We start from the raw sequence: 23,576 nt of genomic DNA, 5'->3' as shown, positions 1-23,576 counted from the left end.
GTAGTCGAGTATAAGGAATTTCAGACCTTGTTGGGTTTTCCGCCTACAATTGTGCAAAAGTACAGAATTTCCGCACGTCTTTAATTGCGAATTTACATACAGTTATCTTACTTCTCAATAAAAAAATGCATATTCATAACAAACATATCAGGAATTCACGAATTATTTGTTCCTATTTAATCCCGAAATGAAAAACGCGAAAATGCTGTTTTACTTCTTTACTTTTAAGCTTTGTCTAACAACTTAAAATGGACTTATACATATTATATCACAATATATTTTAGAACAAAAAACTGCTTCTCCCAACTATAACGTGTAGAGAAGATAATAACAAAAATCAACGTCTGAACTTTGAACATCTTAGCACGTTTGGAACAGATAGCAGCTGTAGGAAATTCCGAATATAACACAATTTTATCCAAATGAAAACAGCCAACATTTTTTAGACAATACAATAAAATATTTCGAATAATTGACTAGTGATATATGTACAGGGTTATTTATATTTCGACACTCACTACGACGCTTAATAACAGGAAAATGGTATGTGGCGTAAATACAAAAGTTGCAAGGATTTTTTTAAATAATTGGAATAATTGAATAAAAAATAAAAATGTATGCAGATAGTTAAAGTATTAAATATCTACATGCATAACAACTATTAGACAAATATATTTTCAATATAGTTACAATCAGTGTCTTGGGGAATATCAATACTTGCTCTGAAACCCGTTTTTCCTGTATTTTTTACGGAAATCCATAGTTGATAATAAATAAAAACCCTTCCAAAGTTTTGTACTTACAGTACACCTAGTACATGTTTTTCTTAACTATCTATTTTCCGACAATCTTTAATTTGCATCTATCACTACACGGAATAGATATTTATATAACAGATAAGCGAAATACATTGTTAAAATAAATGAACTTCAATTGACAATTTGGTAGTAGCTTAAGATTGAGTTAATAATATCTTTTGCAAATCTCTGACAGTAGATAAGAGGCTTGTTTTGTGACCCTTTTATGGAGATATGTATAATTGCCTAGATATTTTGTTCTAGTTCAGCCGTCTTGTAAAAGAAAATTAACATATCACAACCCATCAATGTAAAGCTACCAATATTGCATACTCACCCGAACTCAAATAATACAAGCTACACTATAACACATAGAACGATATTTTGCGACACAGGCTAGAAATATGCTAAACAGTGTTAGCGACTAACATTTAAATAAACACACTTAACGCGTTTTCTAAATGCTTTCAATATTTTTTTAAGGAGAGATTTTTCTATCTGTATGCTGAGTCTGTATAATAGCTAAAAATTCAAAGCACATCATCCAAGTATTTTAATTGAATTGAAACATTTAAAGGGATATCAATATTCGTTAAGGTTTTTCTATGGCTGCTTTGAGTTTTAGCAAATGCACAGGGTTTAATAAAATATTTATTTGCAATTTGCGCGCAAACGTGTTGTGTACAATCAGTCCACGGAAATTAAAATCAGACGTTGGCTAATTATAAGCTTGCAAATAATACCGATTTTATTTAGAACATCCTTTACTATTCCTGTGTTAAATTAATTTGCAATTAAATTAATCTAACGTTTCATAATATTGGCATAACAGTTTGCAAAGACCTGACTGAGAATGATGTACAAATATGTTTTCAATGAGATCAACGGCTTGATATATGTATATTTAATAAATAAATAAATACTTTCATTGGGCATGTTCTAAGAACTGCTTCGCTACTAAATACTGACTAAGTAAATTCAAAACAAAAACGATTCGGTTTATTTCAATATTCCTTTCTGATATGCACGATTTAGTAAATTTTACGCATATAAATGTGAAGTGAAATCTTGATAATGTTCCCGAATTGATAGAAAAAAAAAGTTCCATACGATAGTTTTTAAAGCATACACCAATCGTACTCAAGTTGCTATGTGTATGTACAGACTAAAAACATTACTCGGACGAATGAAATTTGTAAGCCACCTATAAATCACTAAAAGCTATAAAAAAACGATACTTAATAAGCAGATAAAAACAAAGCGTGTTTGTATCTATCAATTAAATACTTGCTTCCATTCTAGGTGTTGTGTGTGTGCGTATGCCTGCATAATTTAATAAGATTAAAAATAATTTTCTGATGACTGTAGAGATAAAAAGCGCTGTAAAGTTGTGCGTAGAATTTCCAAATTCAAACATAATAGTTATATTTTCTGGCGGCTTGCGCTGTAGTGAAGTGAAAAGAAATAAATATGCGAGTGAAAATAAGTACATACTATCCAATGATCGCCGTTTTATCTGTACATTTACGCGTTGGTGTATCGATATAAATATGTTGCAAAAACGGTACTTTTGAATAAATGCTTAGAATGCATTTAAAACAGCACCCCGAAAAGTGTGACAAAGCAAACCTTTTCATTTACAATATTTTTTCGTGTGAATACTGTAGTCCTGAGCAGTAGTGCAACATCAGCACGGACAGTGCATGTACTTTGGCATCTGCTTGGCCTACCAGAAAGGCTAATTTGGCTTTTTCGACTTCCGATTCTTCCAAGTTCATTTTCTTGGTTAGTTCCATATGCTCTGTTGTTGTTAGGTCTAACGTTTTCTTCAATTCGGCCATCTAAAATGCACAATTTCAATCATATCCACCAAAGCAGCTAAATACTGCTACAAACCATCAAATTGATTTTCTCTCTCTTTTCTTCGATTTCCAAATGGACGTACATTTTTTGACCACTTTCTTTTGCGTTGTCCATTAAATTTTCATCCGGAGGACTCGAAATGACCTGCAAGCCATTTTTGGAAGGCCAAAAATGAACACTAGTAAAGTTCTTTTTAACATGTGATTACTAATTAATGTGAGTGGTATTTTAGTGAAGAAAAAACCAAGCCAAAATAGAGCTTTTCATGTGCATTTACAGATACATGCGGTTTAATAATCAATAGTTTTAGATGGGAATGGGCCACCTAATTTTGGCTTGACCTTTTTGCTACTGAGATATCAGATTTGCTATTGTGCAGTGCAAAGTTAAAAAACTGAATTTTTTATAGTTAAGGATCGAAAAATGATGAGTATAAAATACCTGATCCAAGAGTCTAGAAATAATTTCGCATGAATCCTGTGGGGTTTTTTGTACTTCTTCCAGGGCAATGGGGCAAAGGGAAAATGGGTTGACACAAATTAGCGATTGTTTTCTAATGGGAGTCCTTTGCGGACTGGGTGGTAAACTACGCGAGGAAAATGAGGGTGAACCTACAATGGTAGATATAATTAATTATGATATAACATTTATTGCTCATGCAAGGATATACAGATGCAGATTTACGTTTTTTATGATAAAAGTATTCGAATTTTCAGTAAAAACAGAATGATTCAAACCGATTGGTTAAAATCTTAAAATTGGAATCATGTTATGAATTTACTGATTTAAACTTGTTTCGCTACGTTTGGATATTTTTTATATTTGCGTTTTCTTATTGTGTATCCAGACCTAACGAACCGAGCCTGAGCCGCGGCAAAATTAAATAACTTTTAAATTAAAAAAACTGAAAGCAACACGTTGATTATAAATCAAGTATTGTGAACTAAGGAATGCATAAACTAGCAAACAACCCTATAAACAACAATGGGACATCGATTTTCCAAACGATACAAATTTGAATACATTTACCGAATCATTCGAACACTTACCTGGAATACTAAGATTTGTCACACTATTAACCCTTTTCAAGTTGCTTTCCATCCCTTCAGCGTCATCAAAGCATCCATCAGGTTGAAGAACAGCATCAATAAGAGGGGCATCAACAGTCTTAGGAAGCGCCGACGAGTCAGCGCTACAACTGCTGCTGGTCTGACACTTTGCAACACATTTTTTGTGGCAACACATACCACATTGTCTACATTGAACAGCATCTTTCAGCCATATCTGAATGGAGATAATAGAATGTGAATGCATACTAAAATTCACTTAGGAACGTACCTTTTTTGAACAAAAATCGCAATGTGTCGTTCCGTGGAACTGCGTCCTTACAAAGTCGTGTTTGTTTCTTATTCCAGAAACATCAGTCTTATTATCAACCGCTGTTGAAGTTTTTCTTCGCGATTCAGGATTCTCGATGGGCGACCAAGCGAACGTTAAAAGGGCATCGCCGAAGCAAAATACATGCTCAAACCCTGAATGTGCCCTAAGAGGGTGCACTGTGGCTGTGGACGTTACACCTATGTAAAAAAATTGTTCTGAAATCAATGATTGATCCGACTATAGATATTTACCTGGTGGCAAAAACGAATATCGTCTAGAGTGATGTCCCAGCACGCTGGATGAACATTCAGAAGCAACGTAATTTAAGGGAATATTTAAGTAGCCCAGAAGAACATCAGGAGAGTCGTTGAATGTTGCCCAAGCGTTTACATTAATGTATTTCGCGCCTTCTTTGATTATAAAGCGAAAATCGTCATCGAAGGGCAGAACATTGTCAAGGCGTAGTTCTTTCCCTAAATAAATATGTGAACGTGCGTAAATATTCTATCAGAAATCCGCATCTAGATGTCATATAACATACAAAGCATTTAATATAGACACAGAAAAATCAGCAAATAAGTAATGTAAGTTTCTATTTAAGTACAGTAGATAAGTTAAATATAATCGCTACTGACTTGGATAATCTGAATTGCAAATAGATACTTCAGTGACTAGTGACTTCATTGCATGCGAAGAGTGGATAAACATATTTAAAGAATGGCGTTGTATTCGCAAATTCAAACTGAATGGAGAGTAACAAAGCTGAGGAATCCCAGAGCTTTTGCAAACGCTAACGTTCCAGTGGAAAACTTTTCCACTCAAAAAAACATAAATGACTTCAGCTTTACTTGTTCAGTAGTTTCATGAATCTTTTACCAAACAAGTACGACATTTTGAAAAGGAGAATAATCTAACTGAAAATGCTCTATTATTAACCGATCATGCCCAAGTTATTCATGAAAGGCGCAGCTGACAAATGTTGATGGTAAACTTATAACGATATTTTTTCCATCTAAATTCACACCATTAATTCAGCGACTGAACGAGAATACCAAACGCTTAACCAGACCTCGAATAAGTCTTGCGTTCAGTTCTGAATGTAGAAGGAACCATTGAAAACGCTCATAAAAATATTAACTTGAAAGATAATGTGTTTCAGCAGGCCAAAGTCTCAGGCGTTAAAAAAAGCGTTGGAAGAAAAATGTTTGATGTTTCACTGATAAGAATCTTATTTATTTAGATGATAACTTCCGATTTTTTATAATAAGAGAATACTTACTGTCAATAGATGATACCCAAAGAGAACTGACTGAGATCAGTAATCCGATGTAGCAAATTTCTGATTATAAACATGGAAGCTAAACTGACCAAGTACATAGTGGAATATGAGGAACTCTCCCTTCTAAACAGGGACGACGGTGTTTCAGATGAGGAATTGGTTGCAAATAATCCAAAAGTGCGGCATGCGGTCGCATTAAGTAGCTTAACACTTGCATTAAATGGGCTGAAGAACATGGGCAGAATCACCAAATTGTTCACATTAATAGTGTTGCGATATTGAGCAATGGAAGTTAAACGCCTGGAATCGCGATATGAAAGTACAACAATTTATTTGAATTAAGTATTCTATTTGTTGCGTTTTTCTTATTAAATATTGCGATGGATTTATATAGTCCAAATCGATTCCTCACTGCATATAAAACGGAGCAAATGCATAACTGCTGGGTTGATTTAGGGAGGTTTTTTCTCATTAAAGCACGTAACAAATTATTAACTAAATAAATATAACAGAATAAAGCCACATAACACACACCCATTGTTCTGCTTAGGAGTACTAGTGAGATAAGCATTGCCAAATAAACATCATTATTAAAACGTTAATTTCATTGTGCATTTTAACCATAAAAAATACTCACCTTTAAATATTTCAATAGCTGAAAAAATATGTTCGCATTCCAGACTATCCACTTCCGTTCGTACAATTTCTGGCAAATCAGAAGTGGAATTCTTTTTGGCAGGAGGAACGCGCGATCGTTGCGGAGTATTTGGTGACGCTCCTCCGCCTAAGACTTAGAATAAGTTAAAAAGCACATTTTAGAAAATCCCAATCGTAATTTACTTTTTCGTTTCCTCAAACTGAAACTGCTGATAGTTTGTGCCAGCTTGGCCATGTTCTCATTGCTGGGAATTATTTTCTGAGCCCGGGCCTTCCGCTCTTCTTTTTTTATGTTTTCTATAATAACAAAAGATTCCTGTTCTTGTTGAGTCAGCTCTGTCTCGCTGTCTTCACCTATTAAAGAAAACCCACGGCAATACAGTGTGGTACAGAAAAACGGGATTTTTTTAAAGATGTACATTTTACTTCAGATGCTATTGTTATAGGTGGTTCTTTCTCATCATTAAGCTTCCACTTCGTAATGTAGTTCTCAACAGCTCTTTCCACTCGTAAAGTAACATTAGTTCCTGATACGGACTTCATATATTTGGCAACTTGAGGAACTGTAGTAACTAATTTATTTTCCACAGAAACAACCTGAGATAATATAAAGAATGGTAGGTAGTCATATGGAAAATTAAAGCGTAACTAACCACATCAGCGGCCCTTAACCCGGCATGGTAGGCGCAGGAATTACTGGTCACACTATCTACAACCACTGAACCTGCTTCTTGGCGAAAAATCACTCCTAATTGCGTTTGTTTCAGTTTTGTCATGGTTATCTCCAATGTCATGACCATAGCTTCATTTTTCTGGCACAAACATATCCAAGGAATTGCATCTACGAATCATTTTATCAGCTAACTTACCATGTTTTATCCATGCTGAATACTCGACTTACCTATAGCTATAGTTAGATAAATATTTTGAGCATTATCTGGTAATGACAATCTGGAAACTTCTGATACATTCATTTCAAGTGTTCCTTGCAGGGCATTTTCACTATCGTCAATGTCTAGTTGACTAGGATCGGTTTTTACGAAGAAAGGTTTATACCTGGTAAAAAATAAGATAATAGAGCAAAGATGTAATGGGTGGCGAAATTGGGCAATTATAAAAAGTAACATTTTAAGCAAACGCGTACATCATATTTGTCTCGTAATCTATGACCGTTCTTGAGAAACGCAGAAACGCAATCCTTTTTTATGAAACCGCGGGCTAGGAATAACAAACTGAAAAGTAATTGCCGCTAAATCAATCTTCCTGAACTGCAATTTCTGATCAAACAATGTTAATAATTAATTCTATCTGAAATGAAATTTAGCACAAATTAAGCAGTCAATTGATATACAAAACGAATCTCATTGGTGTGCTCTGTGTTTACACATGATTTTTTAAACGACAACTAGGCGTCTTTTGGGCCAATTGCAATTGATAAAGTTCTTCCGGGGGGATTTCAAAATAAAACTCACTTTGTCCCTAAAACGACGCAAAATAGAAACATTTTTCAAATGAAAAAGCGTTTTAGTGTATTTGCTTTATCTAAAAATGTTTTCAAATTTTCGTAGAAAATTAAGCAGGGTTATTTTTTATCCAATATCAGCCCCATGAACACGTCCATGAAAATAATGTATCAATTGGAATGAATCCGCAAGATGTCTTCGACTGGTTAACTAAACACTAAAAATTAAATTAAATTCGGTCAAAGAGTATTTACATGTTAATACAAGATACTTATATGATACTTGTTATCAGCCTGTGATTCATGATCTCAAAATTCATCAAATGAAAATTTTCGGGTATATTTGCATGAAGCGAAAAATGCGTTTGTCTTAATGTCGTCTAACAATTTTGAAAATTTGTTCGTATTTATGAAATTGTGAATATACATTTATCTTATGTTTGACGAGTTCTATATTAAAAACGATTTACTTGATGTTACCCAAAAAATATTGCCATCACTATTATAAATTCGTGTTTGAACAAAATTGCCGGGTTCATAGCTTTATAGCTTAGTAAAATTTGTATATTTTCTTATTTTATCTCCCGTACAATTATTTGAAGACTCACAAATAAGAAGAATTTTACTGTAGTTTAAAGTCTGAGCTTGACTTTGTAGGGAAAGGTGACCAACTCGGGTTTTAATTCAAAACGTCTACATTTTGCTAACATTTTTTCAGAAAATAAAATATTGTCTTATGATATATCAGCTGAATAAAGTTAAAATAACTTGGAGATAATTTGGAAAACTGAACAAATTTGCAAATTCCGCACTCTTCGATTTTTTTACTAAAATATAATACAAGTTATCAACTCAAGTGTTCAGATACTTCCAGTCGAAAGTTTTTTCGCCACAGCTAAGGGCACGAAGAAGTGAAGAATAAATGAAAAAGTCAATCAAGATTGACTATCTCTACTCACTCCACTCTACTCACTTACCTAATTTTGTAATTCGGCAAAGTATGCTTCCTTTTAATAGCTTTTTTAATCTGATTGACTATTAAGTTTGTTATATTTGATTGCAGTTGTCTGCCTTGAAAATGAGACTCTACTGCCAGCTCCAAAACAGGTTCTGTATAAAAGCTGAATGACCAGTGTGTATATGGCTGTCTGGAAAACTGAAGTCTGGCAAAACCACAAATTTTCTTTACTGAAATTGGGTCGTGATCATTAGCTCATATTAGGTATAAAAATATATATTTAGTCGCTTTAAAAAAATACCTTTAATTGAAAGATAGGCAGTTTTACTAAATTTCATTTTGGCATCTATGCACAGCAAAAAGTTGCCAGAATAATCTACGTTTAGTCCAAGATTCAAAACTTCAATGTGCTCTTCCTTTTCATCTAATTTAACACTCTCTACAGATATATCTTTAATGTCTGGAAACTGAGATCCCAAATCCATATCCTTAATCTAAAATTGTATCACCATGGTTGTGTTCAAAACTTGTTAAATTACAAATCCACTTACACTTATTGAATCGAAGCATTTTCCCATTGTAGTTTTGGTTAAAAGCTCATCAAATTCCATTGTCAACTTTTTATACAACCATCTTTTTATAGCTTCAGAGTGTCTTAGCTCATGAAATAAAAACTGCATTATAAGGCTAATGGCAAGTCCTCCTTTACTTTTATCACTCATATCCCCTGCTCCTAACTGGTGTTTGATTGCCTGCAATCATTCAGTTAGATCTTTGCAAATGTATAAAGCAATCTCAACAACATCTCAACTCAAATGTATATACAGGGTGATAACGTTTTAATCTAGAACAATAAGCGAGTGCACCATACTCAGGAATGTAATAAGAATAGGAAATCAAATTTGATTTGGAAAATCTTTGGAGATATTGAGTAGGTTCTGGTGTGGATAACACATAAACAATAAAACGCTTTCTAATAAATACAATTTTAATGTATCAGCGCCATCAAAACGCTCATTTCCATCGTTCATTCCAAATAATAACTAAAAAAACTATACAACTTTCGCTCATATTTCATATAACAAAAAGTCATGGAAATGTATGTAGAAACTCGAAAAGCTAAATTAAGCAGTGTTTCATTTAAAAAAAAAACATTTTTTGTGCTACAACTGTATGACGCAGCCAAAAAAACTTCAAAAAATCATTGGCATTCTACAAAACAGCTAGTGCTTTTCAAAATAACTTCATCGTGCTCTCCCTTATTTTCACCGCCCATTTATTTTGTAAAATGTCGACTGCAGACAAAAATGTTGAGAATTCTTCTTAGCAAAAAGCTGTACCTAGATTATTGCATTTTGTTGCCTTCTGAGTTTACACGTGAAAGAAGCAAAATATGATTAGATAAATAAGTAACAGATTATTTTATATTCTTCCAGAACTACCTGGAAACGCAGTTTCAAAGTTATAATTTACTGATTATGGTATATCAGTTATAGTTTAATTGTGGTTGTAACGAGACATACGAATCAAAAAAAAACTTTTAAAACTATGTATTTAAAGTCGTTGACCAGTGTAATGTTGAAACGAAAGTTCTAAGAAAATATTTAAAATAAAGACAGTCAAACACCAAGCTTTCTATTTAAAGTAATTTATCATAATATTAACTCTAATAGCTAATTTTTGAAACAAAATAATTGCAATATTGAGCTGTATGTTTTCATGCCACCTAAGTTAATTAACATTAGTAGTAAACATTTTTTATTTGGCATGCAACACGCCTGGCTACACATACATTTGGTATTTCTAACAAATTTATATTATAATAGTTTAAATAACAATTTAGTTACTGGTAGAAGTATAAGAAATTATTCGTCGCTGTTTTTATATATCGTAAAAGTCTATACGAGCAGAATTTCTTAAAAAAAAAATTATCACTGTGTATGTTTGCAACGACGTGCTGAAAAACACGTCTATATGAACTTTATTTATTTGTAGCACGATTGTTTATTATATGAAGACAGACGAAAAAGGCACTTTGCAATTTTCTTAGGAAACAGATAACAGAGCCATTTGTTAAGAGAATCTGCAATAAATAACCGAACGTGCTCGCGAGCGATATTTAGGTATGTTTAAAACAATAGGGCAATGGGGGAAAAGGCGCTGAATTATAATAAACCCTTTCATACCTAGACTTACTTTACTTGATTAATTAGGATACTTACATCTGGTAAATAATATTCAAACGATTTTTTTGGCGTTGTACCACTAGATAAAGGACTTTTCTTGAGGTAAACATAGAAAATATAATACTGTATACAAAGGGTTACTATAATACCCGCAATTAATGAAATAAGGGCTACAAAAAATATAGCAAATATATCCATAATTAAACCTATATATCTATCACAATGATTAGACCGAAGGAATGTTTAAAGCTTTAGTGTACTTCTTAAATATGTACCATTTTTTCATGTGTAATACATGGTAATTGACTAAATTTAGATAATAAACTTTTGTTTTGTTGTTTTTCACTGTGGATAGGAATGGATCAACGTCAAACGTATTGTCAGCGATGTACACCAGATCAGCTGTTTTGAATAAATTGAAAATTCAAAATTGTTTAATTATTGATATTGGTTGAGGGTCCATAAGTATATCCAAGACAAAATAGTGGGAATAAATAATTCCCTCCAAAAACTTATATATTTACAAAAATATTAATCAGAAATTTGGCAACGACAGTTTGTTTCGCATCTAAAATAAACGTTTTCTCATTATATTTAGCTGCTTTACGCATAAACCAGCAAATAAAAACTGAAACTAAGAAATAACAACAAGAAATATTTGCCGCTGTAACTAAAAAAAAATTAAAGAATCGTAATGTTTACAAATGCAAATATTTTAGCCAACTTTTCTTTGTCTTTCCCTTTCAATATATGCGCTGCGAACATCTCCTTGTCTTACTTCTATTGTATTTTACAATTTAATTTACGAATCGGAACATATAAAATTAAGTGAATATCGAACTTCCACATTTTCGCATATGTAACTCTTTAAATTTTATAATTTAATTATATATAAAAAATTAATTAAATTTATTGCGCTGTACGTTGCTGCGTTGCTTATACTGACATATCGATATTTGGCGGTTTCCACTCCCCTCTCAATATTGGAATGTGTATAAATTGCTGTCTTTTTCTGACATTTGTTTTCATTTCTAGACGGTCTCCACATTTTTCTAGAACAGTAAAACTCCAAACGTGAAAAACTACAATTTGTGCTAATAATTCGAGCAGAGATGGCGAATAAAATAGAAGAGGTGAGTGCTGAGGTGTTTTAATTGATAGGTTTTATTAGACGACAAATTCTCTTTAGATCAGAAAAGACATTGCTGAAATCGAGAACTTGGAAAACCATGCTATCCGGCAAAAAGTTAAAGATATTCTGTGCATTGAAAAGCGAAAAATGGTTTCTGAGTTGGTAAAACTTGAAGAAAAACAAGCCAAGCTGGAATTGCAATTTAAAAAACCGAGTTCCCCTGTTAAAACAACGATTGTTCCCTACGAAGTAAAATTAACCAACTATGGTAAGAATGAAGTTTTATCCATGCTTTACTGATTTGATTCTGGTGATTTGTTTTTATACCTTATTATGCATAGTGACTCGGCTTATAATAGTGGCTATGAAAAAAATATATATAAATGTACTCAGGTAAACAACGTTGTACTCAAAACTCTTTACTTCGTAGTACTGTACATCTCTCAAGTATTGAACACCAACGTTTTTAAAACAGTTTAGTTCTTTATTAAAAACTTAAAACCTTTAGCCGATTTGTATGAAAATTTTGCGGTTTATATTAATAAACCGCAATACACGAATTAATTAATATTTAACAAGATGATATACATGTATATTTAATATAATAGAAAATATACTTCAACATGTTTTAGGTGTTATAAAATTCTAGATAGAAATAGCTAGAAATTTGGAAATTAATCATAACGAGCATGAATTATACAAAATATACAAAGAAACAATGTGTAAGAATTTTTGAGAAGGTATTATTCATTTGACTCAAGCTCAAAAATGACAAATATTTGGGTCTTGATTTAAACAAAAGTTGGTGGTTAATGTAATCATAAACAATTTGCAAATAATTCTATTTTTGTTTTGCATTTCTCAACATTGTTTTTGTGATATTAGAGCGAAACTACTTTGCATCTGATTGAATTGAAAATGCAACAGAAACGTTTCCGTTTTCAAACTTGTGTCGTAGAGATTATCCAATTAATGAGTGGCGAAAGGCAGTTTTGCATTGATAAAATAAATATATATATTTAAGTTTAATTTTACCCACATAAACGGAAAGTTTTTAGTTTGTATATTGAAGTGTTAAGCTGTACTAAAATTACTCCGATCTTGGACCATTCAAAAATAATCGTTAATGCATAGCAGTGCGTTAATAAAGCATTTTTTCTTATAACTGACTTGGTTAGAGATGCTAAATGCAGATTGAATTAATTCTATATCATATTCTTTATCCATACGCTTGCTCTTTCGGCAAATTTAGCTATTTAAAATTGTAGAACTAGTTATTTCTGTGCAAAACTTAGTACGGTTAAAATTATCACCTAAAACTATTAATCATTTGTATGCTTGCAGCATGGGATCAAAGTCAGAAATTTGTGAAATTCTACATTACTCTTCCCAAAGTGAACACTGTGCCGGCTGAAAACGTTCAATGCAATTTCCAGGAAAAATCTTTTGAACTGAAAATTAAAAACCTTGAAAATAAAGATTACGTTTTCAGTATTACCCAACTTCTACATGCGGTTGAACCAAAAAACAGCACCTACAAGGTATTCTATCCACAAATATTTTGGCATAAATAGTTTTGGGCAATATTTGTTTTCGAAACAGGTGAAAAACGATCTGATTTTGATCAATGTAGCCAAAAAAGAAGATATAACTTGGTCCCATGTGACTGAATGGGAGAAAAAGGCCAGTGACAAAAAGATGCCTAGCATGGATTCAGATGACAAATCGGATCCATCGGCCAGCCTAATAAATCTGATGCGGAACATGTAAGTACTTTGGCTCCAAACGTGTATTCCTTCTTAAGCTTTGCTTTCGGCAAAGGCCTAGTAGTTGTCTTCATTTGGTTATTGGATTAACAAAACTTTATTATCCTAGTAGTTGATTGCTTATTTATGCACAACACAAACTGCAAATTTAAAAATGCGAATTTCTTTCATTATTAGGCCAGGAAAAGTAATTTCAGGTCACTAATGGCGCTGTGATTCCAATAGGAATTTCAATAGGCACTGAAATTATGTAGACAATAGAATGCTTTATGTTCTTCTTTCTGTACTATATTTCTAGTTCTTCAGTAGTTGACTAAACTTCTTTTATATGTCTGAGTTGTTGTTTCAAAGTAGCTTGTCATCATCGTTTTCCTTTTTCATTTGTTCAAAGAGTCTACATAGTTTTGGTTCCTTTTTTGTTGAACCTTGAACTTTAATCATTGTTTGTTTTTGCAGACATCATAATCCACATTATAGAGGTAAATGTTACTTACTTGGTCAATTTCAATATTGCTTTAATTGTGAATTATACAACCTTTGCTAAACATCAATTTTAAATTCAATATTGAAATTTCCAATAAGTTATAGATCAGTCTATCTTATGATTATTTTGTTCACCTTGGTAGTTTGTGTTTATCTTTTATTTGTACATAGAAGACTTACCTTACCACGTATTTGCTGCTTTTGTATTTTGCTCCATGAAAGTCTGTAAAGTATTAAAATTTGGCGGTTCAAGAGCAGTATGAGTTCAACCAGCAAGAGTTAATGTTTAGCATTTAATTTTTCATCGAATTTTAAAGTGAATTATTTACTACTAAAGTACTAAGGCGTTCTAGGGGTGTTTTTGAATATCGAAACAGGAGTAATTATTAATAATAATGATCTCTGAATAACAATTGAAACTGCCATAGAAGGCCTTCTATGGCAAAATTTAAAATCCTCGTTTCTGGAATCAGTACTGCTCTTGGAATGAAGCATCCATTTAAAGGGTCATTAAAGATTTACAGCGGGGTTTATCCGAAGTTCTGTTGATTCACAGGGTATTCAAGAAATTATAAAATTACGTACCATATGCGAACCACCAAAATGTTTCCAAATGCATTAAAAAATCTTCCTATGATTTAGAAATCTGACCATTGTCATTTTCCACAAAATGGGTTTATTCGTCCTTGTTGCTGATAACACACCGTTTTTTCTCTGTTGTTACCCAGCAAAGTCATCGGCGACGTTAATTTAAATGAAAATGTAATTAGTCGAGCATTTATTAAAAATAGTCGTTTTGAGTAATGTCACTGATGGCTTGAAGCTTTGAGCAAATGCTAACATATTTGGTTCTTCACAGGTACGAGACAGGGGACGACGAAATGAAGCGCACAATAGCAAAAGCTTGGACTGAGAGTCGCAACGGCGGTCCCAACATGAATTTCTAATTGTTCCAAGTGGTTTAGCAATGGGTCCGGGAAATACCCCATCCACTTCTAAATGTTTAGATACGTAGTTTAGCTCTAATTAAATATCTGTAATTAATGCTCTCAAAATAGCAATCAGAGCAGTAGACATTTTAAAAATTACCCTTCCTTATGAGACTCCTTTGAAGTTACTAAAAAGTACAAATTCGTATGTTAGAATTATTTAATGGTAAGACGCAATATCTAATGCTACTGTATAAGTTTCGGTATTTTTCAATGTGAATCTTATCTACTTAATGCATTTCTTATTAAGCAATAAAACATCAGTTGCCCTTTCGGCTATTTCAAACCTCATAAATAATGTTCTTATTAATCTTACTGTTCTAAATGTTTGTCTTTAGGATTAATCATGGTATTTCCCGGATTTGAAGGATGGTTTCCAGAAAGTAATACCAATTTTGTTCACGTATTTTAATTAATCTGTTGTAAGTTAAGATAGGCATTTGCCGAAAGTAACACATTTGTGCATCGAATTTTCACATATCGCGTTTTCTAGTACTCTTATCACTCACTGCTTAAGAATTGACGGAATTGTTAATCAGGCACTAACTTTAGGCCGCAGCATAAATGCCAACCTGCCACCATATGTTCACACTTAAATGTTCATTAGTAAACTGCCTAATTTGTATTTTATACAGTATTGTAATTTTCATGATAGAATGGCAACTAATAAAGGTCTAATTTTGCTCAACAATTTCGTCAACTGTTAACATTTAATCACAATGTTGGTATTATTGGGCGCATTACCTCCAGCTGTATATCCTTAACACCAATTCCATATAAGTTAATACATATTTTTCTAGTGAATATATACTACTAAGTTTTATATAGTGCATATTAAACACATAGAATCATTATTTTCTAGTAAATGTTTCAATGTGAAATAAATGCCGATAATCGATTATAACAGTTTATTATGTCAAAAAGTCAATATAAATAACAGTCAAAAAATCTCTATAAAATGGACTAACAAGATTGCTTAATTACAATGATACCTCGCTTTAGCATAAAGCAAAGGAAATCAGTTTTAAATGGCTGTAATTTTTTGTCAAACCCTATAACAATGTGTTCATTTTTATTAAATGTATGGCTTCAATCAAATTCATTTTTGCATCTAAGCCGTGCTTAATAAACGGTTCAAAATTGGTCGAAACTATCATTACGTATCATGAGATATTTTAATACTTTTCATCTCCTATTGAACAAATGAGAGTTTCATAAATTTAACAGCGGGAGGCAAGTGGTTTTTCAGTACATTAATCAGTCCACTGTACCCAAACAGAATTTAATTAATATCACTGTTTCATGAATTCTTGTTCTGCAACTTAAGCATCCTTCTAAATTTACATAATGCAATAATTGATAAACGCTAATCGTGGCAACTGACCCGAAATAAATATTCTGTTAACTCGGTAATTTAATATGAAAAGAAAAATGACAGATACGTTAATTCAATAAAAAAAATAAAGCCTACCTTAATACATAGAAAACTCAAAAAAATACTTAGAATTGAACATAAAATATAACTCTGAGCGATAAAAAACTAATATTAATATTCGTGAATAAATAAATAACTAGTTATGGCAAATATTTGGTAAGTATTTTTGGTGCAAAAGACCAATAAGAGCATGGCCAACCTATACTTAGATATCAAATGTCACATCTCTTTAATAAAATTAATATTTCATACCCTTGGGATAACCAGTAAAAGAAAACATGAGTATTCTTCCCATAAAAACGCATCAAACAACAACGGAAATCGTATTCTAGTGACATTTGCAAATCTTAAGCATCACCGATTCTTACTGATACCTACTCACCTAATGTCTGACTTGGTTTTGGGCACCTGAAGCCTCTGAATAACATCGTGAATTTGTGGGTGATTGTGACCTACAGAAACGTGGTAAAATCAACAAAAAAGCTCTAATTAAACCGAGGCGTCTCCTTACCCATGTAGCTAAGTAACTGCCCGTGCATCGTCGTCAGACATCCACTGCAATTGAGCATTTTCTTTTTAACGCACACCCAAAGACCTCTGTTTTCACGTTGATCAACAAATGTGTACATGTGACCGTCATGGATTAGGACTAGTTGACCTTTTCCGCTTTTTACTATCCAAAGACCAGCGCCTAAATAAAACATTTACTGTGAACAAGTTGAAATAAATCCGCTAAATGCAATACGGGATATAAAAAACAACAAACGATTGCAAAGAGATGTTTAGAGTACCGAAAACGTTCAAATATAATAAATAATTAAAATCAAATGAGCCAAAATACATTAACAGGTGGTTTTATTGTAAATCGTATATTTGGGCACATTACACATATTTGAATCATTTTCTACGAGTTGACTAGAAAGTTGAAATGAGGAACTAATAGTTTGAGAAAGCAGAGTACACTGAGCATAGGAGGGAACTAAAACAGTAAATTCAAGATGGATCGTTAACAAAGTTAAATTGGTTTCAAATCAGTTTGCTGGCGTATGACAACAATCACACCTAAGATATACTTATTAGGTCTAGTCTACATACATATTTATTTGCACACATATTTATTTCATCAATACACAGCAAGTATCTATAAATAATGTTCCAAAGTATAGAATTGCCAAAATTTTACTGTATACAGCGTAGCGTGTCTAGTTAGGATTCCAATTTTCCACAGGAAGGGGGTTGGTTTTAAGAATAGAGCGACATGTACAGGGTGACTAAAAAGGGTTGCACATATATTCTTTAATAGGATGACTAGCTTTCTTCATTGGAAAACTCGAGGTCGCCATTTCAGCATTGCATCTATTTCTTATTAAGTATGTAGCGATATTTTCGAGTTATCAATTAAACCACTGTTTTATTTTACAGAAAGAGTTAAACGCGTTTTATATACTGGCTGACCCAAACTTAAGTGGCATAATCAGCGTGTTGTCCATTACGCAATGAACGAAAACGTGGCGACATGTTCTTTGAAATACAGACTGTTTTGATCATACACTCTGTATTATTTCAGATTTATTTCTTTTAGATAACCGATTTTTTGCCCACATTTACTAACTAGTTTATGAGCGCTCAGTTATACCATAAAATTTGAAGTTGAACACTATTATTTCACCTCAAAATTTTACTTCTCTAGGAAAAATAGCAATTTTAATCCGCATATCAAAATAAGTCCAAACCTCTAATATAAACCCTTTTATAGAAAAAAATATCATTGTATTGCACACGTAAATGAACATTCCGCTTCTTAAGTTTGAGGCTCCCTGTTTAGAAGCAGCTATAAATTGAATATATTGACTAAAAATAAATAATAATAATATTTAAAACAGCCATACTTCGAAAGCAGCTGGTTGTTGAAATGAAAATCACAGATCATTGGATGCGGAATATAGTAAATTTGGTATGGGGATTCCTTGTTCGTATACATTTAGTTAAATTATGTTTTATATCAATAGTAGGTACATACATAAATAAATAAATATAGGTGTTTTTTGTTTCCAATCTGTATCATACTTTGGGTATCTAGATTTAAATACATTTTTGTATCAACATTTATGGAAAACTGATGAGGCAAAAACTGGACATCGACTTGCTTTCAAAAACAAATTAGGTTGACTAATCTACCTGGAAACTACTGCTCATTGTATAGCACCACTATAATAATTAACTAATATAGTCCCTTTTAGCTTAACGAAGTCTGCCATAAAACCTCTTGCAGATTCTCAATCGGAACTTCAGAATCCTCCTCCGGATTGAAGGGATCCGGGTAGATAACGTGATTATGTGCACAAGGCCACTTAACAATATTACCGTTCATTGTCCAAGCAACTGAAGGGCACTTTTCGATCGTTCTCGCGTTTTTACAATGCCAAAACGCTTTTCCTCTGGAGACGGACTTTTTGTAGAAAACGTAACCATCGACAATGAGCCTTGGATTACCGCGACGACCAAGGATCAGTTGCAAGGTACCTGGGATAAAATAATACACATTACATCGCTTATTGATTGATGCAAGCAACAGGTTTAAGCGCATGCAAAAATACGTTAAAGTCTACTCAACCGAAATTACTACGTTAAACACACTTAACTTCAATTTGGTTTAAATATCGGTATTGTGTATTATTTTAGCCAAGTTATTTCGCGTCTAACCAACCTAGCAAGTGGAAGTATACACACATAGTCGATACATACATTTAACAAAGTGGTAAAATTGTTGAAGTGTACAGATAATGCATCCATTTAATTAAATTTATTGAGTATAGGTTTGCAATTTTTTTACAATAAAAAAGTTATGCGTTAGTTTTAATCTGTGCGAAGAGATTTCTTTAATTACGGAATGGTATGGTAGTTTTAACTATTCTTTATACTATAGGACAAAGAATAAAGTAATTTTTACTTTTATCTCGAAAACAAAGCGAGATACGAAAAAAGATACTAAAGATGAAGTATTGAAAGCCGCATAATAAGTTGCACATGTTTTTTATCAAAAATATTGGCCAGGTTGTCCTCCGGGATACCACTAGGTTTAAAAGTTTTAGTCTAGTTTGGACAAAACAAGCCTCTTACTGTTGTAAATACCACAGCCAAATTTCAACACCCTGTCTATTGAAAAAGAATGATGCCTATATTTTATTTGATAAGAATTTTCTCAAAATAATTCAGAGATTCACCTCCTGAACTTTGGCTACTTAATAACTCCCTGTAGAGCACATTGACAAAAAAGTTATTTATTACTATTTTAAACCACTTAATTGAAAAGGTATTTAAGATTCCGGGATTCATCGAAAAACTGCCTCAAATTTTAGGTTTGCAATTTGCAAATAATTGTCTGCCTTTTACTACTTTGAAAACTTACTTTTAGTTAATTTCAAAAGTCAAAACAGCTCATTTTTACAACAAAACAATCAAAACCTAGAACACTTTTCTTCTAATAAAAATCAAAACAATACCAGGTCACATCTTTTACTTCAATGGGTTCAAATCGGCTTTAATCCACGTTGTTCCTGCTTATTCAATCTACTTGATAAAATAATTTTTAGCAAAATTTGTATATTTCAATTTCATATTACAGCAGCCAACAGTAATTGGTTCACATCGACATGCACAAAAGTTAATGTTTTGTCCTTATTACTTTCACCATTCGTTTCTTTCTAATTAGCAATTCGACTAATAAAAATATTAATTGTTATCAATTCGAATAAACGGCAGCTTATATTGAAAACAATTGTACAACTGTACATTTTACGAACCAACATTTGTATTGACAAAAATATGCGTTTGCAAATGCTTACTTTCTCGATGTAGTAAGGTATGTATTGAAGCATTTATTTTTGTTACCTTACCCCAATTTGCCAATTGAGAAAGTAAGAGTAAGTTAAACATGTTATTTTATATTATACCAATTACAAAAGGCGATTTTTGTAAAGGTATGCTTGCCTTCAATTGGCACTTTGTAGACCAACCTAGTATTATTTCATTTGTTCCTTTGCCCATAATGAGCAAAAACTGTATACTTGGTCGAAACTTCAAAGACCAACCGTTTTCCAGATGTGGGTTACCAAGAAGTAAACGGTACATTTTTTTAATGTAATTAATTAAATTTGCAAAAAACAATTGTGAAAAAAGGCAATACATTTCATATTCGGTGATATGGAGGTGATTAGCTATTAGTTCAGTGGAAGTATACTAAATAAATGCGGGACTTTGCATATTGAAAAATATTAATGTGGGGGTACAGAACGCATTTGAAGTACTGATATATAAATAAGTGCAATAAAATGCATATTCGGCTTCATACAACCACTCTTTATTACTAATTATTTATTGAAAAAGCATCTCTTTTACATTGTTTACTATAATCGTTCTAAAGCATGATATGGCTTCTGACAAGTTTTCAGAACTTGCCGTTTCTACTAAATAGATCGTACTAAGGACATTAGATAAAGTCAAATCCAATTATAGTAATAAATTTGAAAATAATTGTGACTATCTGGGTGACATCAGCAAACAAGGTAATAATCTGTAGAATGTTCTTCTTCAGTTATACCAAAGCACATTTGACCGCATCAAATTAGAACTTTCTAGCTACAATGCGTACATGTAACTTTTTTAAAAATCAATATCTAAGAATAGAGATAAAATACACTATGAACGTGTGCACGGAAAGTTTATACTTTATTATTCCTTGATGAGTATTGTAATAAATCCGAATTAGTTCTTTAACGTGAGATGTTGATTCAACCAAATTATTTTCTAAAACCGATATTCCCGAAAATGAAAATAGTAAAAAACTATATAACCTGTACATGCAAAGTTGAAACCAAATTAACTAATATTGTAATACATTCACACTAGTTTTCCAAGCTAAAACTTTGTACATATCCAGTCTATGAATATGTAAATATCGGAGATGCTAGTTCAATTTCAAATAACTCCTCTCAAAACTTCTTAACTAAACTTACATTAAATGCACATTCTTTACACATATACGAGTAATTTAAACTTACCGGGTTGTGATTCATCATTTCCAAGGATCGGGGTCATTTCTCCAGGCGCTGGCCAAGGGGGTATCTGATGGGATGGGGAAGGTTCACCCCCACTGAGCTGAGTATCCAACATATTTGCGAGGTCCATTTGACCTTCATCCTTAAATCGAAATAAAACATATTTTTATTATTTCAGTATTAAAATAGTACATGAAACTATTATAAAGTCTGGTACTTTAATATGTTTTTTAGATAACTCATCTATATAAAGTTCGGAGAAATATTTTCTTCAGAAAATCAAAAACCGCTCAAAATATTTCGAGGAAATTTTCTGTACTCAGATAGTTCTTCAGCTACACTTAACAGCAATCAAGCGGTTTTAGTAAATAGGTTCAAAAACAGCATRAAGTGTACACTTGGAATGTAAATCAGAAAATTGAATTAAGTTATGATAAATTTAAATAAAAAWAAGACYCWKTTTTTACAACAATGGATTAAAAAAGTAAAACCGATTTATTAGTTGGTGACATATTAGAATTCATCTATTTCTATCTACACATACATTTATTAACACGTTAATAGATGAACAACGTGATACGAAAATCCGTATCAAAAGTTTCACTGTGTCACTTTATTAAATCTGTCAATTGCTCAAAGTTTTCCCCGTTTAACCAACTTTGAACCGCTTACGGTTTCCGATATTCGCTTACTGGCTCTTTTATATTARACATAATGTAAAGCAAAGGAAAAACTTGGTGTTCAACTTTAAAGCTCTGTTTTTTGTAGAATAATGAGTTATTTTATAGAAAAAGCACCAAAGGAACGTTTAACAAAATGCAAAAACTGTGAGCTTTAGGGACTTGTGACTTAAGAAGTGAATGTTAATTAAAATAATATATCCTTACACAACCATCACTGTGTAAATCCACACTACTGCCTCTACTTCGTCTGGCGCAGGTTCTTACCATGCCACTCTGAGATGCAGTTTCTTCTTCACTGTGCTCTAACGGTTCCTCTTTCGGCTTAATTAATGGCAATGCTTCGCTTTGCGTTGGTGAACTGGATACAAGCGGTGGAATCACTAGATGTCCCTGATTACTTGATGAGGGCTGGAGTAAGGAGGGAGGTGGAGTACCTGCAGGATTGGGTAATTCATTAATAAGATGAAAATTGTGTGTACAAACCGGTATACCTGAAGAGTCTAAGTGCTGCCTCTTTGGATAGATGGGTTGTAGAATGGATGACTGGGGAGAATGTGAAGATCTGGAAACATTTGGCGTTTCCAGAGGCCTTAGAGGTTGCATAGGGCGAATCAATTTCTTGATAGGTCGTGGCCTCTTTAAAATGTCTTGCCTATGCGAGTCAAGCAGTCCAAGGGAATTTCTTGCCGGGAAGCCATTTGGTGCATCCTAAGAACAAGCGATAGTTGCTGCTTAATAAGCTAAAACTGTTTTCCTGGTACTCACTGAATTATCCGTCAGACCTTTCACTTTTAAAATTTCAGCAACCTTCATGAAAGTAGGAATTTCCTCCTGACTAACACTGACTTCTCCTTGATACATAAAATGTAACAAGCTCCTAAGAGCCCCAAAGTTTACATCCGGCAATATAACTATAGGGTGTTTACAGGGATTCACTCTGAACAATTCCTTGAAAAAGGGGCTGCAGACTGAGAGCACCGTTTTGTGCGCCTTTACAAATTTACCTTCCGCAGCCAATGTAACATCTACTAAGTCTTCATCTTTTAAAAGGCTGTGAAAACCAGTACTCAGGTTGGCATGAAAATTGTTCCAGCACAGAGAAAACTGCTCCCCAGTTTCCATTCTTCGGCCTATTTGTAGTTCGGGGATAAATTTGAATAAACCTGCCAAGATTGGGTTTTTTGACGAATTCCTCCCACAGTTACCTTACAGATCAATACATCAGAGCAGAGCAAATAGCAGATACAACTTCTCTCTTTAAGGCATAAACTAGCAGTTTTCTTAAATAAACCTATAAATGGATGAAATTCCTTTATATTATTGTTAATGTCGTCTTTATTTTTTTTCTGTAAAGTGTAAACTCAGGGATGCCATCCATTTGTCAAACAGAATTAACAGTCAAATTATTAATATACAGAAGAGTGACTGTAGCTAATGCCTAAATTTCTT

General features: G+C 32.8%; 3 protein-coding genes across 10 annotated transcripts; 1 reads left to right on the top strand and 2 right to left on the bottom strand.

Moving 5' to 3' along the window:
• Nucleotides 1-203: 203 nt before the first annotated feature.
• LOC109542858 (PDZ domain-containing protein 8) lies at nucleotides 204-10,982 on the bottom strand. 4 transcript variants are annotated; one of them, XM_019912294.2, is made up of 15 exons: nucleotides 10,619-10,981; nucleotides 8,948-9,148; nucleotides 8,698-8,890; nucleotides 8,416-8,626; nucleotides 6,878-7,032; nucleotides 6,630-6,817; nucleotides 6,396-6,573; nucleotides 6,160-6,330; nucleotides 5,957-6,109; nucleotides 4,292-4,513; nucleotides 3,999-4,237; nucleotides 3,710-3,944; nucleotides 3,102-3,271; nucleotides 2,694-2,804; nucleotides 204-2,638 (listed from the first exon to the last, which is right to left on the bottom strand). In XM_019912294.2, exons 1-15 carry the CDS (start codon nucleotides 10,778-10,780, stop codon nucleotides 2,435-2,437), a joined length of 2,793 nt encoding a protein of 930 aa, XP_019767853.1. In that variant the 5' UTR covers nucleotides 10,781-10,981; the 3' UTR covers nucleotides 204-2,434. The 4 variants fall into 4 exon arrangements, 3 of the variants coding, with proteins under 3 accessions (XP_019767853.1, XP_019767854.1, XP_019767856.1); XM_019912295.2 differs by having other exon boundaries at nucleotides 5,957-6,103; nucleotides 10,619-10,980; XR_002172461.2 differs by lacking the exon at nucleotides 3,102-3,271 and having other exon boundaries at nucleotides 2,472-2,638; nucleotides 10,619-10,982.
• A 548-nt stretch (nucleotides 10,983-11,530) lies between these two features.
• On the top strand, nucleotides 11,531-15,853 carry LOC109542790 (calcyclin-binding protein). The gene is made up of 5 exons (XM_019912164.2): nucleotides 11,531-11,715; nucleotides 11,772-11,982; nucleotides 13,059-13,255; nucleotides 13,317-13,480; nucleotides 14,823-15,853. Exons 1-5 carry the CDS (start codon nucleotides 11,695-11,697, stop codon nucleotides 14,908-14,910), a joined length of 681 nt encoding a protein of 226 aa, XP_019767723.1. The 5' UTR covers nucleotides 11,531-11,694; the 3' UTR covers nucleotides 14,911-15,853.
• LOC109542789 (modifier of mdg4) lies at nucleotides 15,846-23,565 on the bottom strand. Of its 5 annotated transcripts, none has more exons than XM_019912159.2 (6): nucleotides 22,893-23,560; nucleotides 22,619-22,835; nucleotides 22,332-22,561; nucleotides 21,448-21,586; nucleotides 16,899-17,078; nucleotides 15,846-16,839 (listed from the first exon to the last, which is right to left on the bottom strand). In XM_019912159.2, exons 1-6 carry the CDS (start codon nucleotides 23,247-23,249, stop codon nucleotides 16,766-16,768), a joined length of 1,197 nt encoding a protein of 398 aa, XP_019767718.1. In that variant the 5' UTR covers nucleotides 23,250-23,560; the 3' UTR covers nucleotides 15,846-16,765. The 5 variants fall into 5 exon arrangements, with proteins under 5 accessions (XP_019767718.1, XP_019767720.1, XP_019767721.1 ...); XM_019912161.2 differs by having other exon boundaries at nucleotides 22,392-22,561; XM_019912162.2 differs by lacking the exons at nucleotides 15,846-16,839; nucleotides 16,899-17,078 and adding an exon at nucleotides 17,226-18,910 and having other exon boundaries at nucleotides 22,893-23,075; nucleotides 23,132-23,565.
• Between the last annotated feature and the right edge of the window lie 11 nt (nucleotides 23,566-23,576).

Source organism: Dendroctonus ponderosae, unplaced genomic scaffold (assembly GCF_020466585.1).
Source record: "Dendroctonus ponderosae isolate FM_Combo_2020 unplaced genomic scaffold, Dpon_F_20191213v2 Dpon_F_20191213_7, whole genome shotgun sequence".
Classification (NCBI taxonomy): Eukaryota; Metazoa; Arthropoda; class Insecta; order Coleoptera; family Curculionidae; genus Dendroctonus; species Dendroctonus ponderosae.
Note: the sequence above shows the minus strand (reverse complement) of the source record. Positions and strands in the feature narration are given on the sequence as shown.

What these genes read in the sequence shown, in the direction of transcription:
- LOC109542858 (XM_019912294.2), bottom strand. Translation starts at nt 10,780, where the DNA reads ATGGATATATTTGCTATATTTTTTGTAGCCCTTATTTCATTAATTGCG. An exon ending in TTGAATATTATTTACCAGAT is followed by an intron (nt 9,149 to 10,618) that starts GTAAGTATCCTA and finishes GAATGATTGCAG; the next exon opens with GCAATCAAACACCAGTTAGG. An exon ending in GCGATTTTTGTTCAAAAAAG is followed by an intron (nt 3,945 to 3,998) that starts GTACGTTCCTAA and finishes ATCTCCATTCAG; the next exon opens with ATATGGCTGAAAGATGCTGT.
- LOC109542789 (XM_019912158.2), bottom strand. Translation starts at nt 23,249, where the DNA reads ATGGAAACTGGGGAGCAGTTTTCTCTGTGCTGGAACAATTTTCATGCC. An exon ending in AAGGTCTGACGGATAATTCA is followed by an intron (nt 22,836 to 22,892) that starts GTGAGTACCAGG and finishes GCTTGTTCTTAG; the next exon opens with GATGCACCAAATGGCTTCCC. An exon ending in AAATGATGAATCACAACCCG is followed by an intron (nt 18,911 to 21,447) that starts GTAAGTTTAAAT and finishes ATTTTATCCCAG; the next exon opens with GTACCTTGCAACTGATCCTT.
- LOC109542790 (XM_019912164.2), top strand. Translation starts at nt 11,695, where the DNA reads ATGGCGAATAAAATAGAAGAG. An exon ending in AGTAAAATTAACCAACTATG is followed by an intron (nt 11,983 to 13,058) that starts GTAAGAATGAAG and finishes GTATGCTTGCAG; the next exon opens with CATGGGATCAAAGTCAGAAA. An exon ending in ATAAATCTGATGCGGAACAT is followed by an intron (nt 13,481 to 14,822) that starts GTAAGTACTTTG and finishes GGTTCTTCACAG; the next exon opens with GTACGAGACAGGGGACGACG.